The sequence below is a fragment of the Cucurbita pepo genome, chromosome LG12, assembly GCF_002806865.2.
Source record: "Cucurbita pepo subsp. pepo cultivar mu-cu-16 chromosome LG12, ASM280686v2, whole genome shotgun sequence".
Lineage (NCBI taxonomy): Eukaryota > Viridiplantae > Streptophyta > Magnoliopsida > Cucurbitales > Cucurbitaceae > Cucurbita > Cucurbita pepo.
Window position 1 is genome coordinate 8,085,954 of NC_036649.1, and position 16,684 is coordinate 8,102,637.

Genomic DNA, 16,684 nt, shown 5'->3' on the forward strand with positions numbered 1-16,684 from the left:
AAAAAAAAAAAAAAAAAAAAAAAGTGCCATAGAGTGGGACCCACTCACCCAAAATTCCATATAAATACCCATTTCCAACTCCAAAATTCCCCAAAAACTCCATTTCTCTCTCATCATAGATAAAACAATGGAAGTCGATCGGACGGCTGAGAACGATCACTGTCCCGATCTCCAACAGAGCTCCGGCGAGTCAAGGCCTAACCTAACTGAAACGAACCTCCGACGACACGATTCGTTGGACTTCGAATCCCGCTCTGTCAAGGCGGCGGGGAAGGCGGCGGCGAGCTGGGGAGTGATACTGCAACTGGCGTTTCAGAGCGTGGGGATTGTGTACGGAGATATCGGAACGTCGCCGTTGTACGTATATGCCAGCACGTTCAGTGAGGGAATCAAGCATAACGACGACGTTTTGGGTGTGCTATCTTTGATTCTCTACACGCTCACCTTAATCCCTTTGGTCAAGTACGTCTTCCTAGTCTTACAGGCCAACGATAACGGTGAAGGTAAATATAATTTAATTAAATATAAGCTCTCCTAATTTTATTTTAAACTTCTTTAAATTATTTAAATATAAATTTATGATCATTTTCTAAATTAACAGTAAATTCATGATCATTTTCTAAATTAACGGTATTGAATTATAATTAAGGTGGGACGTTTGCATTATACTCTTTACTATGCCGATACGCGAAGATCGGGCTAGTACCAAGCGAGCAAGCGGAAGATCAAGAGGTATCGAATTTTCAGGTGGAGTTACCGACCAACCGCCTCAAAATGGCGTCTTGCCTGAAGTCCAAGCTCGAGAACAACCGCGCCGCCAAGGTTTTCTTGCTCTTCGCCACCATGCTCGGCACTTCCATGGTCATCGGCGACAGCGTCCTCACTCCTTCCATCTCCGGTAACCACTCCTCTTTCCTTTCAATATGGTGCATGTTGAATGGTGGGTCCACTTATTTATTGGTAATTAATATAAACGAAACCTTATTAAGTAGTTAGTTTCTACTTACATAAATAATATAAATAACATTTTAAAAAAATTAATTAATTAAACGGTGACACCTATGTACACCTGAGTAAACGATGGTAATTGAAATAACTTATATTAAATAATAAACTCAACCCGACCATTGAGTTGGGTTGGTATAGATCGTTCGGATCGTTTATTTAAATTTAAATTTTTAATATATATTTATTTATTTTCATACCTTAAATGTTAATATATATATATATATATATATATATATATATATTGCCTGAAGTCCAAGCTCGAGAACAACCGCGCCGCCAAGGTTTTCTTGCTCTTCGCCACCATGCTCGGCACTTCCATGGTCATCGGCGACAGCGTCCTCACTCCTTCCATCTCCGGTAACCACTCCTCTTTCCTTTCAATATGGTGCATGTTGAATGGTGGGTCCACTTATTTATTGGTAATTAATATAAACGAAACCTTATTAAGTAGTTAGTTTCTACTTACATAAATAATATAAATAACATTTTAAAAAAATTAATTAATTAAACGGTGACACCTATGTACACCTGAGTAAACGATGGTAATTGAAATAACTTATATTAAATAATAAACTCAACCCGACCATTGAGTTGGGTTGGTATAGATCGTTCGGATCGTTTATTTAAATTTAAATTTTTAATATATATTTATTTATTTTCATACCTTAAATGTTAATATATATATATATATATATATATATATATATATATATTTTTTATATTTATATAATTAAATAGGTCTAAGATATGGAGGTTAGTACTTGGGGAGGCTTGAAAATAAATTGGAATTTTATGGGCAATTTGTATGGAAAAAAGAGTTTTTGACTTTTAAATTTGATTTATAAAAAAAATAAATTTAAAAAAATTTAAATTTTGTGACAGTTTTGTCGGCCGTGGGAGGAATGAAGAATGCTACCTCGACTATGACACAAGGTACTTCTTTTGGCATAATATTTTATTTTATTTATTTAAAATTTTAATTAATTTTATTAATTTTGACAGAGAAAATAGTGTGGATATCAGCAGCAATCTTGGTTTGCTTGTTCATGGTGCAAAGATTTGGTACCCATAAAGTTGGATACTCCTTTGCTCCCATTATTTGCACTTGGTTTGTACTTATTGGTGGCATTGGCTTCTACAATTTCTTCAAATTTGACCCTTCTGTCATCAAAGCTGTTAATCCTCTATACATTTTTTACTACTTCAAACGAAACAAAAGGGACGCTTGGATCTCTCTCGGTGGTGCCGTTCTTTCCATCACCGGTAATCTCATGATCATTCCATTAATTAGCCGATGCGGGACTCCCTCCCATCCTGTGTTAAATTTTGTGTTTTTTAAGGTTAATTCTTTGATGTTGTGGAAACAGGGACTGAGGCTTTGTTTGCTGACTTAGGGCACTTTAGTGTGATGTCTATAAGACTAAGCATGTGTTGCGTGGCTTACCCTGCCCTTGTCTCTGCCTACGTTGGTCAAGCCTCCTTTCTTCGTGAGAATGCTCATCTTGTCTCCGACGCCTTCTTTAGCTCCATTCCAGGTACTCGGAAGTTTAAGTTAATAAGTTGGTATAGTTTCTACTTAAACTCTTGTCATAATTGGCTAGTGATTACCTTGTAGGTGCTCTCTATTGGCCTATGTTTGTGGTGGCCGTGCTCGCCTCTATCGTCGCTAGCCAAGCGATGATCTCGGGCACCTTCTCCATCATACAACAGTCCCTCTCCTATGGCTGCTTCCCTAGAGTTAAAGTTATTCATACTTCTTCTAAGTATGAGGGTCAAGTTTACATCCCTGAAGTTAACTATCTTCTTATGGTGGCTTGTCTTGGAGTCACTCTAGGGTTCAAAGATACAACCAGAATTGGAAATGCTTATGGTAATGTTCCCTTGAATCTTTCGTTTTTTTTTTTCGTATCGATATAAATTAGGGAAGAAATGATAGTAGATGGAATCGAGCAAATGTCTTTGCAACAGCTCAAGCCCACCGCTAGTAGATATTGTCCTCTATGGCTTTTTCTTCTGAGCTTTCACTCAAGGTTTTAAAACTAGGGACAGGTTTCCACACTGTTATAAAGAATACTTTGTTCCCCTTTCCAACTGATGTGGGATCTCACAATCCACCCCCATCGAGGCCCAGCATCCTCGGTGGCACTCGTTTCCCTCTCCAATCGGTGTGGGATCACACAATTGAACGGGTTGGATTGCGAGATCCCACATCGGTTGGAAAGGGAATGAAACATTTCTTTTTATAAGGGTGTGAAAACCTTGAGGGGAAACCTGGGAGGGAAAGTCCAATAACAACAATATCTGTTAGCGGTGAGCTTGGGTTGTTACAGATTTTCTACTCGGTTTTGAAAGCTTCTAAATCTAATAGTGTTCCGAGTTTAAAAACTTTGTTTTCACACAGGCATTGCAGTGGTGTTTGTAATGACACTTACTTCAAGTTTCTTGGTGCTCATCATGATCATGATATGGAAATCTCACATACTCGTCATACTATCCTATGTTTTCACAATTGGTTTATTGGAGCTTTTCTACCTAAGTTCAGTCCTTTACAAGTTCGATCGAGGGGGCTATCTTCCTTTAGCTTTTGCGGGGTTTCTCATGATAATAATGTACATTTGGTATGACGTCCATAGGAGAAAATACTACTACGAGCTCGAGCACAAGATTTCTCCTCAAAAGCTCAAGGACATGCCATCTCTCACAACTCTCAATCGTGTCCCTGGCCTTGCCTTATTCTACTCCGAGCTTGTCCAAGGCATACCCCCAATCTTCAAGCATTATATAGCCAACATTCCCACTCTCCAAAGGGTCCTCGTTTTCGTGTCTTTCAAATCCCTCCCAATAAGCAAAGTCCTAATGGAAGAGCGGTTCCTGTTTAGACGAGTCGAGCCTGATGACCTCAACGTGTTTCGATGCGTGGTTCGATATGGGTACAAAGATATCATCCACGAACAAGAGTCATTCGAAAGAGTACTAGTGGAGAAATTAAAGATGTTTATAGAAGAAGAGTCATGGATGTTACAAGACGAAGATAACGATAGAGCGAGTAGAGTATATGGAGGGATAGAGGTGGTGGATAGAGCTTGGAGAGATGGAATTGTTCACTTGATCGGACAAAACGAGGTGGTGGCAAGTAATGGGTCAGGGTTAGCTAAACGGGTTTTGATCAATTATGCATACAATGCATTAAGGAGAAATTTGAGACAAAATGAAGAGATCTTCTACATCCCTAGAGAGCGTATGCTCAAAGTAGGAATGACGTATGAACTTTAAAGGGTTGACTTCAGTCAACAAGTTCGAGATTTGCAACTGGGTCAAGGTGTAGTTTTTTAGTTTCAACTAGTCTTAAATTTCATTCTTAGATTGTTCGTGTATCTATAGAACGAGCACTATGAACTATATGTCGGATTAAACAAAATGAAATGAAAATAAATATATATCAATTACCGTCGAGCTAGCTCGAAAAAAAAAAAACATTAATTTAAGAATAAAATGGAGACAGCAAACAAACAATATGGTTCATTATGTCAGCCCATCACTCATTAGTCTAAAAGCAGCAAGGCCAAGGTGCTAGGTGTCACATGGAGAACTCAAAAGCAGCACATGCTTTCTCATAATTTCTCTAATAAAATATAAATTAAATCTTTTTTCTTTTTAAATATATATATTTATTTATTTTTCTTTTTTCTATTTGTGTTAAATAAGGTTTCTATCCTTTCATGTCTTATTTATTGTCTCTCTTGTTGGATTTGGGATTGTGATGTTTAAATTGTAATTATTTAATGTTAGATTAACTAGGATTAATTAGTTTAATTAGTTTTTGTTTTTTTATTTGGTTTTAATGTTGCGTGCCCTAATGAATTTTAATAATTTAGCAACGAGACAATGACACTCGAGATAGATAGTGACACGTGCGGGGCGTTTATCAAGTCACGTGAGGGTCAAGAAAGGTAAATGTCATATGTTTAGCTCGATTAGTAAATTATGGGAAAACCCTAAAATTTAAGCTAATTTAGGGTTTAACTTCGTATGTTTCGATTCAACCATTCTTCCACCGTGCATACTAGAAATAATGTTGCTCGGGATCTAAAAACTAAGACTCTGTTTGATAACCGTTTGATTTTTAAAAAATTTAGCTGAGAGTTACTAATTCTACCTATAATTTTCTTGCAAGTACATGCTTTCGTAAACCAACCAAATCTTGACAAACTGAAAAAAATATCAGCTTCATATAAAAATTAAACTTGATTATCATCTAAACTACGACCACAACAAGAGGAAAACTAAGCAGAAGAATTCAACTATTCACATGATCCATTTTTCTCGGAGCTCATCAACATAGACTAATGATGATTCGAACCACTAATTTTTAGGTCAAAGGTATACGTGCATTGACGAATTAGGGTATACTCAAACCGCTTTAGTTTTGTCCTTATAATTTCAAACTTTCAATCAGTTTCCGATCTCATAACACGTCCCATCAGAAAAAAATAAGAACTTATGAAAACTTAATTAATCAGAAATAGAATCTTATAAAGTTCGAGAATAAAGATCTCCAAATCTCATCCAAATCTATTGTATTTGCAATCAAACTACGAAGAAACAAACGTGATGAGCTAACTAAAATCCAAATCTCCTCGAACCCTAAACGTCAAATCTCACATGTTATAGAGACATGTACGGGAGTGATTTTAGAACCGTTAAAAGACCTGATTTTACCGTTTTAAACACGATCTTCGTATAATCGAACTTGATTTTGATATCATTTGTTAACATGCTTTAAATATACACGAAATGTAATACGAAAACTCAGAATCAAATTAAGATCTTGAAGTTAAGAACATGAACAAACCAAATTATACATCTCAAACCAAACCCTAAATTGTTGGAAAGTTAAGAACACATTAGTTTTCAAGTGAGAAAATCAAATAAAAACCATAACCCAATTGAAAAAAGTGAGATTAAAAGAGGAAAGTTGTGTTTTTTTTAGCTCCAAATCCTTAAAATTATGTTGTTTCATGCATCATGAGTATTGTTATTGCAACAACCCTTATTTTGTTGAGCTCTTTCCCCTTCAATTTCTCTATACCTAATCAAATACCTCCTCAAAGGCTCGGCATAATCGTCGAACCCAAGCGTAGCCAAGGCACAGCAAATATCATCGCCATTGACGGTCTTCCTCTTCTCCTTATGGCACTTATCGGACGCCTCGCCCGTGACGAAGCTGATGAACTCAGACACGCATTCTTGCATAGTTTCTTTGGCTTCTTTGGAGATTTTGGCATTTGGAGGAAGAATTTGCTTCATGATTCTCCCTACGTTTGCTATTGGAAGTAGTCGATCTTGCTCTTTTACGAACCCGCCTATGCCGCTACCAGCTTCCTCGCTCGACCCACCGGTACTACCACCAACTCCGCCGCCGCCACCGGTGGTGAAATCGTACTTGAATTCTACTAGTCTCTCTGGCATGGGTGTGTTGTCATCCATCTAAAAAGGAAAGGGAAAGGAAGAGAAAGGGGAAAAGAAAGAGGCTTTTTGTATCCTCTAAAACGGAGACACGTTGCTCCCTTCAAGTGCTCAACTTCTAGCTCCCACTTACTATATATATTCATCATGTGATCTATCCAAATGTTCTTTTTAGGTTAAAACTTTTTTATTTTTTTGGACAAAGATATGGGTAAGAGAGAGAGAGAACGGGTTTAAACCCTAAACCGAAATTTACATCGTGCCAACGAGGACGTTGGACCCCAAACGCATGGGTAAGATCCCACATTGATTGGAGAGGAGAGCAACTGCTAGCTAAGACAGTGGGTCTCGAAAGGAGGTGGATTGTGAGATCCCACATCGGTTGGAGAGGGGAACAAAACATTCTTTTATAAGGGTGTGGAAACCTCTCCCCAACAGACACGTTTCAAAACTTGAGTAGAAAGCTCAAAGAGGACAATATTTGCTAGCAGTAGATTTGGGTTGTTACACGGTAAAACTAGGAAAGAATACAAGGTACCATTTATATCATATTCACGTAAATTGACATAATATTTGATTATGTAAATGATTTTAACGATATCTTTTGAGATGAAAGTTAGAAACGTTATCGAAATTTACCCTAAAATTTAGGGCAATTCCGTATAATTTAACCTTAATTTTACTCCATTTTTGTGTTATATAGATACCCGTTATACTAAAAACTTATTTTAATAGGGTATTTTGAATTTTATTTTATTTTAATTTTTATATTTTCAATTATTTAATTTAATCTCTGTATTTTCAGTCCATTAAAATTTTAAATTTAATCGTCCTTTAAAATTAATTTGTACCCAAAGTATTTTAAAAAATAATAATAATTTAGGGTTTAGGGTAACTTTTAAAATTTATTAAGAGTAAATAACCAAAATTTACTAAAATACAAGAAAACGAACAAAAATAGTATTTTAATTTATTATTTATTTATTTTAGTTTTGATTCTTTTTTATATTAAAGATTTTATTCGAGATACCGTTGGTTGTACTATTTTAATTTTTTAAAAGGTGTAATAAGAGAATTTTTATTGTATTTTTTTAATTAAATTATTTTCACAACATGGTACTTAAAAGATAATTAAATTAATTAAAATAACCCTAATAATTATCGTTATTTGACTATTTGCATTTATTCTAAACAAATTCCAACTTTTGTCCTCTTTTATTTACCTAATTATTACTCTTTACTTTACCTTTCAAAAAATTTATCTTTTTCAATTTAGTCCCTATAATTTAAAAATTTTCAATTTAGTCCCGGTAAATATATATTTTACGTTTTTACTATTTTGATTTAACCTATTTTCTCTTAAAATATTTGCTAGTTTTCGACGACCCGTTATCCCTCGAGTTTAGATTCATCGTAAATTAAGCACGATAATCTTATTATTACCCAGAAAATTATTTTACAGTAGCGTGAAAGTGACGATTATACAGACTGTGCCAGTCATATTAGAAAAATTGGAGGGATCGATGGTGGATATCGGAGGCAGTAACTTTGGGACAAGTGTCGGCATAGTTAGGTTTGGGTTCTCTCTCCTTTTGTAGGGTTTGGGATGTGAGTAGTGACCTCAAAAGCATATAAAGGCCATGGGAAACTTCTCAATTATAGTTTCATGGTCCCCCTTTGTTGTTCCATTAGGTAATAATCTCTTTCAATTAGCTTTTAATTAAAAATTAATTATTATTATTATTTTTTTTATTATTATTTTTTTTTGTGGACTCAAAGTAATGCACGTGTTATTGTACTACAAACACTACCAAATTTAGGCCTAAAAAGACCCAATTTTGATTCTTACATTAATTAATTAATTAATTATAATTAATTAATTAATTAAGCTACACATTGCCCACTAATTCTAGGGTTTGCTGTTTCTCTCTCTCTCTCTTAATTCCCCAAATCTTGTTTCTTAATTGTAATGCAAATGTATATGATTTCCCCTTCTAGATGAACATCCAAACACACCCATTTTTAATGCTTCATTAATCTTATTATAAAGACATAAAATACGTTTAAACGGGCCAACCTCATACGGTATGAAAATAACAATGACGGGTATGTTTCAAGCTTTTACTATATTCTCGACATGTTATTCCTATATATGGTTGTACATAAATTCTTGACAACAGCCCAAGTCAACCTCACGGTTTTAAAATGAGTCTACTAGGGAGATGTTTTTTGTGAGATCCCACGTCGGTTGAAGAGGAAAACGAAACATTCATTATAAAGACGCGGAAACCTTTTCCTAACAGAGATGTTTTAAAACCTTGAGGGAAAACCATAAGGGTGGACTTACGCTGTTACATTCTCTTCTCCAACTAACGTGGGATCTCACATAAACAATATAACTATCACTTTTTATAACCGTACGATCTCACATATATAATAGATTGTCACGTATTGAGTAATTTTTCGTGTTTTTTTTTTTATCCATCTTAGTTAAAAAAAAACATTTCCCAAAAAAGCTTGAACTTTTATATATATATATATATATATATATATATATATATATATATAAGCTTAGGGTTTGATGAATGGATAAGGATTTGGAAGATTTAAAAAATATATTTGAGAGGTTGGTGAGAAATGGATTAGATGTTAGGAAATTAATTTATTAAAAGGAATAATTAGTTGGAGATTTTGTGTATTAAATATTTAAAATTTGATTAGTTTATTTATTTAAATAAATAGTAAAAATAGTATTTAAAAAAATAAAAAAAAAATGGAATTAATTTGTGCATAATTTTGTTGTAGAAAAGAAGAACGAAATCTATTTAGGATTTTAGAGATTTTAGGATTTGGAGATTAGGGTTTTGTGCTTATAAATTTTGATGAAATTAAGAAACCAAAGCAACTTTTGTATGGTTTAATGTTATTATATTATTAGGCAATAGGCATCCTTGAATCAAGGAGATTGCTTTGGAACTCTTATTATTACCCTTATTTTAGCAACATAAAATATTGACAATAGCCCCCCCTAAATTTACCCAAATTACTTACCCAAATTATTTACCCAAATTATTTACCCAAAACCTTCCCGGGACTCTAATTGACATGTACTATCAAATTTATTGTTAACTACGAGTATTCATATGACTCGATAATCCAACCAAACTAAACCACTCAACAGGTTGGGTTAGTTTTTTCGATTTGGGTTGGGTTGAATTTTGAAAAATCTAAAATTTGGTTCAGTTTTTAGGTTCAATCTGGCCAACCCAAAAAGAACATTTAACGTTTATAACGTGATATTAAAACTTTTAGAGATTTTAGTTAACAATGTAAAATGGATTATGAATAAGTAATTTTTTTAAAAAAAATAATTTAAAAAACAGCTCCATAACCCTGGGTTGAGTTGAGTTTGATGGTAAATTTTATTTAGGTTGTTCAGATCATTGATCCAACCAATCTTGAATTAATTTTTTTTGTTTTTAATGTAAACGGTAAAATGGTGTATATTTTAGTTAAATTATAAGTTTAATTTTGATATTTGAATACTAAAAAATATTAATGAAATTGCTTGTGAATATAGTAAATAATAATAATAAAGGATATATTTCTTATAAAATTAAAATTAAAATTTAATTTTGAAAAATTGAAAAGTAATTTTATAAATTGAGAGATTAAATAGATTTAAATTATTGTAATTTAAAGAGAGGTTCAACTTTCAATAATTTCATGAATTATTTAATTAATAATAAAAGACAGACTGTCTGCTGAAATGACATTTAACTACAACCACATAAGATTCTGAACTTTTTTTTAAAAAAAAATAATAATAATTAAATATATTTTATCTTTATGTAACAAACAGACAATAAAATTGCAACTGAATTAAAACATTCTACACTTTGTGTCCGTACAAACGATTTTCACCAACTCATAATTTTCGAACAACAATAATATTAATTAGAACTTATATTTCATTTTTTATTTTTTATTTTTTATTTTTTATGGCAACTAAAAATAAAAAATTTAAAATCATTATCAGAGATGTCTATAGAGTGGCGGAGACAGGAAGTCATCTTTATTTTAAGATTTGAGTGGCATTCGAGCGAAGTTGGTAATTGGGATAGGGACCGGGATCTTAAGCTCAATCTCCAATCCTGTTTAGCTCACGGGAATCACCTTGGTTCAAGCTCACTGTTAGTAGATATTGTTATCTTTTGACAAGATTTTCACACCTTTATAAAGAATATTTTGTTTCCTTCTCTAACCGATGTGGGATCTTACACAGCTGTTAACCGACCGACTGTTAAATATAGAAATTAACGGACGCGAGTATATATAAAATTAAGTTGGTGGAAGACATCACGACACTCAAAGTTGGATAAAGTTAGAGCCTTTTTCTTTTGCATCAAACTCCAACAAAACTACTTTTTTCCCACTTTAGCAATTTCTTATAATTTTATTAATTCCACCTCTCCCACTCTTGTGGCCATCTTATGTTTTATTTTTATTTTTTTTAATTAATTGGATCTCATGTTTCATTAAAAAATTAATTAATTAAAATATAGATTCTAAAATAAAAAATAAAATAAAACGGTTAAAACCTTAATTAAAATAAAAACTAATTAATTTTTTATAATTGTTTGATTTACTATTTCAGTGATTTAACTAAAATTTAAAACAGATAAATAAATAATTTAAATATACTATGGGCCGAGAGCCCAACTTTTTCCTCTTAAAGCCCACCAAGATGTGAAATGAGCCCATTTATTATTCCAAATTAAATTAACTCATTATTTTGGACTAATTTCAACAAAATTCATAAATAATATAATTACATAAAAGTTTAGGGATCTATGAGATATTTTTGAAAGTTCGAGGACTAGATGTTACAGTTAAAGTTTACGCTCCATATTATAATATGTTAAAATAATTAAAGCATAATTCTTTTTATTTGAATTTTAATATTAATAAAATACAAGTTGGGGAAAGGAACACCTTTTGTCCTTTTTATTGATTTTATCCAACATATTCCTTAGCTCATGTCCACTAGCAAGTGGGAATTTAATTAATTAAAGCATTAATTAAGGGTATATTAATAATTAATTAATTAATTAATTAATTAATATTTTGTTTTATTCTTTGATAAATAAATTTGTTGGACAATTGCGTTTGTCATCATTAAATATATCGATAATTTCCGTTTATTACTAAGCTTTCTAATTAATTAATTAATTATGTTCCAATTTTTTGTCTTATTTTCTGTTTTTTCTTTTTAATTTATAATACCTTTGTTTATTGTTGTTTCCCCTTTTAGCTTGTGACTACTAATAATGTGTAGTGTGTCGTGTGTCGTGGTCCCGTATAGATTAAGAAAATGATAATTTACGAAATTTGATCGACCTAATTCAAACCATACGAGATTAGCTCAATAAATAAGTGGAAGAAATTTAAACCTTCATCTATTTTTATCAAGATCAAATTTTTTTAATGTTATTTTTGAAAGTTTATAAGTATTTTTTGAATTTTTTAAAAAGTTAAGAGTATTCGTGAAGTTTTTAATTTTTTTTTAAAGGTATTAATAAAAATTTTGAAAATTGAACGTGCACACGATTGGAACGGATCAAAAATGAAGAAAAATTATGTCTTATTTAGTGTCACGATAATTTTTCTCTCTTCTTGTTTGCTTGTTCTGCTCTATGGGATTCTAGCTGAAGAGCATGGCAACCTGTCTTCCCCCAATCGCGTGGATCATCAAGAACTTGAACAAAACAATCAGTATCACCTTCTTGATTACTTCCGACAAAGTGTTACGAAGAAGTGTAATCGTCCCGGTAATCTAGGTAAATCTGTTTATCGGTCTCTCGTTTTAATCAATGATAGTTTAACATGATATGAGAACATGAAGTCGTTCGTTCATCGATCCCTCGTTTTTTTTTTTTTTTTTTTTTTTTCGGATCCAGATGCTGAAATTGTTGCATTATCACCTACAACCCTAATGACTACAAATAGGTTTGTGTGTGAGCTTTGCAACAAGGGGTTTCAAAGGGATCAAAACCTTCAATTGCATAGGAGAGGCCACAACCTTCCATGGAAATCCCGACAAAGAATCGACGTTGAAGTCAAGAAAAGGGTCTACGTCTGCCTCAAACCGATGGGCGTTCCTCACAACCCAACACAAGCTCTCGGAGATCTTACCGGAATTAAGAAGCGTTTCGGAAGAAAACGTGTGGAGAAAAAATGGAAATGTGAGAAATGTTTCAAGAAATGTGCAGTTCGGTAAAACTCATCAAAAGACTTGTGGCACTAAGGAATATAAATGTGATTGTAGAACTCTCTTTTAGTCGATGTTTAAATTTGTATAAGACAGACATCTTTTTATCTATGGATCATAGTTGAATTTAGAGATATCTATTTAACTCATAGGGTCGAAACCCAGTTCAAACGAGACCCAACTCTATTTTCTATTCGTCTCTATCCCAGATCCACCTAAAACTAACTTATTTTATATGTGTGTACTCAAGGGGTAGGGACCCAAATCGAACGAGGTGAGAAATGGGAGGAGGAAGCGGGGAGAGATGTTTCCTACTAAATGGGGTCGGGGACCGATAAATATTCTCCATGAGAATCTCGTCCCACCCACGAAAAGAAATAAACTTTTTTGTAGAGATAGAGAATGAAATAGGAGGTAAAAACGAGACGGTAAAACTTACGTGTTCGTGCCCTAGACCATGAACAGAATTACTATTCTTGAGTTGTTTATGAAAACTTTAGGATTATGGGTCGGCCACAGCAATAATAATTCATAATAAATAATATATATATAACAAAAAGCTTGTTTGAAAAAAATATAATAATTCAATGTCATTTTAAGAAATAAAATAAAGAAAATAAACATATATAAAATCCGAAAATTTTTAAATAATAAGATATATTTGATTAATTGGGCCTGGTTATAGAGGGTAGGTTCAGGCCCAAACATTCGAAACGCACCGTTTCATATCCGTATCCAAAACCCTAACCCTAGACCGTCACTATATATATAGACCTTAAACCCTTACATTGGATCATCATCTCCGATTCTCTCGTCCTTTTTTTCGTTTTTGTTTTGAATTATTTCATATTTCTTCTGTTAGGGCTATGAGTTTATGAGGCAATGATGTGGAAATCTACCTATTTTCTGAAGCAAGTTCATCTTCGCGTGATTATGAAAATAACCAATTGATCCTTCTGAGCCATAAACTCTCCTCTCTAACATTTCGCTGAAGCTTTTGATTTCGTTTTCTTCGATTTCTGCTTGTAGAAAGGAGTCATTGAGGTGATGATCATTATTTCTGAAACTATGCATGTTGACTTCTTAATTCAGACTACAATTATCTGATCAATGACTCCATCAATCTCCCGTAGCTCTTCGATTCATTTTTTTTTTCTGTTTTTTACCTTGTTTTGCTCTTCTGAAGATTTCGTCGAACTTTGTTTCGATGAGATCCTGTTATCGAACTGTTTTTCATTATTGTTCTTATCAAATCTTTTTTACTTTGTTTTTAAATCTGAATTCTTATGAATTTGTAAGCCCAAGATTTAGTAAAATGATGAAACTACTCAGTATCTTAGTTAACAACAATCATTGTAAATATGTATACGTATTTTGATTTTCCTATATATTATTAATTTTCTAAAATCTAATTTATTTTAGAAAGAAATTAGTTTTGATTTTGAATTTTTTTTCCCGTTCTCTATCCGATTTGATGAAATTATCTACATTATAGTCCGAGAAATAAATTTGGATCCAAAGATTTAATAAATTAAATGCAAATGGGAATATAAATTATTGATCAAAATGGGGCTGTAACATTGTTAAGAAATTACAGACAATCCATTTAGGAAGGAACAAATAATAATCATTTGCTACAAAATTGGCAAATTACAAATTATTCAAATCAAATTTAGAAATATTTGGAGTTATAAGCTGTCTTTGAACCCTTCCTGATGTGAATTCAGTGGGTGAGATGTGGAATTTGATGTCCCAAACGTAGCAGAATGCTAACATGAACGATGTTGGAAGCTGCCTTCAAGACCTCAATTTCGGCTTGTTTTGCTACTTCCATTGCATTTCTGGGTAACAAATAAGGGTTTGGAACAAAGAATCAAGAACAATGACACAACATCATGAACTATTAATCTGGGTTTTATCAAACGAGGCCCTCAAGTGCTTTACCTTATTAGCAAGTCGGGAGGCATGGAAACCTCGATTTGGAGCAGGATCTTGCCTTGCAACAAGTGGGGTGTAATGCGTTCAACCACCATGCTCTGAAAACAATCCCATTAATGAATCAAACCGGCTAGAACATTCATTAAAGTGGGTTCATAAACCATGCTTGGGCAACTTCAATGAACAACTAGTTTCAGCTAATCACCTCATGAAATTTGGACAGGATGATTTTGGATACGATTGCTTCGATGTTCTTCTCTTCCAGAGCGATGTCGCCTATATTTTGATTCGATGTCCCTGCTGATCCTCCTTGCTGGTCGGATAACTTGAGTGGGACATGGGACATGGAGGGATCTACAAGGGATTATAGATAAATGAGAACATGTGCCAACTACCAAAATGACCAGAGATAAAAGTGAAGTCTAGATGGTGGTACTGATCACAAAGGGAAATGAATCAAGCAATCTAACCTATATGTATAAAAACTTCAGATGCTTCAGGATGGGATGTATGAATCTGTTGACGAACATTTTCACCGATACAATGGGCGGCACTGACACTCAAAAACGGATCAACCTACAAACAAAAAGTAAATAAAGGTAGAACGGAGTTCATCTGTAATATCTCAAACCCATTGCTAGCTTATATTAGTTTTTCCTTTTGGGTTTTGTTCCCCCCTCCAACCGATGGGGGATCTCACGTCATTTGGAAGTGAAATGTTTGTAATTCAATTAGACAACGAACCTCGATATGCACATCAAGATACAAAGAAGAGCCAGCTCTCCTTCCTCTTAGGCGATGGCAGCCCTAAAGACAGTGTTCTAACATCAGCAGGATCACAGGCAGTTATTTTCAAAATAACGAATGAAAGGATGCTGGCGGAGAAAGGTCGATGGCAGCGGCTTATGTAGTGGTCGGCCAGCTACCCTCCCCCACGAACCAGACACCAAAAGTCAAAATAACATGTTTCGTATCAACCTTAAAGTTCACAGATAACACAAAACTTCTGATTACCTTGACACCCTCAACTTGAAGTATTGTTTTTCTGACGGGATCTATTTGATCTGCTGGGATTGCAGCATCCACTAATTCCAAGATACTAATTGCAGTACATAACAGAGAAAGTTAGAAATACAGAAATCAAACGAATTGCTGAAATATGAAACATTAAAGATTTTGCCCACCAACAGAGACAATCCTAGATATTATTTTAATTGGTTAGAGTGACATCCCAAGCTCTAGTACATATTGTCCCCTTTTGGTTTCCTTTTCGGGCTTCCCCTCAAAGCTTTTAAAACGTGTCTGCTAGAGAGAGGTTTCCACACAGTTATACAGAATGTTTCGTCCTCCTCTCCAACCGATGTGGGATCTCACAATCCATCCCTCTTAGGGACCAAGCGTCCTCGCTGGCACTCGTTCCCCTCTCCCATTGATGTGGGATCTCATAATCCACCCCTTTCGAGACCCAGCGTCGTCCCTAGCACTTGTTCCTCTCTCCAATCGATGTGGAATCTTACAATCCACCCACTTCGGGGTCCAGCGTCCTCCCTGACACTCATTCCTCTCTAATCAATGTGGGATCTCACAATCCACCCTCCCCCCTTCGGCCCTAACACTCGTTCCTCTCTCCAATCGATGTGGGATCTCACAATCCATCCCTCTTAGGGACCAAGCGTCCTCGCTGGCACTCGTTCCCCTCTCCCATTGATGTGGGATCTCATAATCCACCCCTTTCGAGACCCAGCGTCGTCCCTAGCACTTGTTCCTCTCTCCAATCGATGTGGAATCTTACAATCCACCCACTTCGGGGTCCAGCGTCCTCCCTGACACTCATTCCTCTCTAATCAATGTGGGATCCCACAATCCACCACCTTTCAGGGTCAACGTCCTCCTTGACACTCGTTCCTCTCACCAATCAATGTGGGATCTCACAATCCACCCTCCCCCCTTCGGCCCTAACACTCGTTCCTCTCTCCAATCGATGTGGGATCTCACAATCCA

The 16,684-nt window shown here is 34.4% G+C and overlaps 3 protein-coding genes and 2 non-coding genes across 5 annotated transcripts in view; 3 read left to right on the forward strand and 2 right to left on the reverse strand.

Annotated features, from left to right (window-relative positions):
- The first annotated feature begins 78 nt into the window (after positions 1-78).
- LOC111806480 (potassium transporter 5-like) lies at positions 79-4,461 on the forward strand. The gene is made up of 7 exons (XM_023691819.1): positions 79-503; positions 650-898; positions 1,891-1,941; positions 2,011-2,271; positions 2,376-2,543; positions 2,624-2,878; positions 3,410-4,461. The coding sequence occupies exons 1-7, from the start codon at positions 128-130 to the stop codon at positions 4,279-4,281; spliced, it is 2,232 nt and encodes a 743-aa protein (XP_023547587.1). The 5' UTR covers positions 79-127; the 3' UTR covers positions 4,282-4,461.
- A 1,436-nt stretch (positions 4,462-5,897) lies between these two features.
- Positions 5,898-6,495, reverse strand: LOC111807591 (nuclear transcription factor Y subunit B-1-like). Its single transcript, XM_023693377.1, has one exon. The coding sequence runs from the start codon at positions 6,493-6,495 to the stop codon at positions 6,025-6,027; it is 471 nt and encodes a 156-aa protein (XP_023549145.1). The 3' UTR covers positions 5,898-6,024.
- Positions 6,496-13,618: 7,123 nt separating this feature from the next.
- Positions 13,619-13,712, forward strand: LOC111807851. The gene has a single exon (XR_002816996.1). It is a non-coding gene; the product is annotated as a small nucleolar RNA R41 (small nucleolar RNA).
- Positions 13,713-13,782: 70 nt separating this feature from the next.
- On the forward strand, positions 13,783-13,858 carry LOC111807855. Its single transcript, XR_002817000.1, has one exon. It is a non-coding gene; the product is annotated as a small nucleolar RNA Z155 (small nucleolar RNA).
- A 409-nt stretch (positions 13,859-14,267) lies between these two features.
- LOC111807444 (metal tolerance protein 2) overlaps positions 14,268-16,684 on the reverse strand; it is a 5,942-nt gene continuing 3,525 nt past the window's right edge. Inside the window, exons 7-12 of the mRNA XM_023693178.1 lie at positions 15,698-15,782; positions 15,428-15,490; positions 15,154-15,259; positions 14,889-15,037; positions 14,690-14,781; positions 14,268-14,586 (exon numbers count right to left, since the gene is read on the reverse strand). Of these exons, the coding sequence (XP_023548946.1) occupies positions 14,469-14,586; positions 14,690-14,781; positions 14,889-15,037; positions 15,154-15,259; positions 15,428-15,490; positions 15,698-15,782 (613 nt within the window). The 3' untranslated portion in view covers positions 14,268-14,468. The remainder of the gene's footprint in view (positions 14,587-14,689; positions 14,782-14,888; positions 15,038-15,153; positions 15,260-15,427; positions 15,491-15,697; positions 15,783-16,684) is intronic.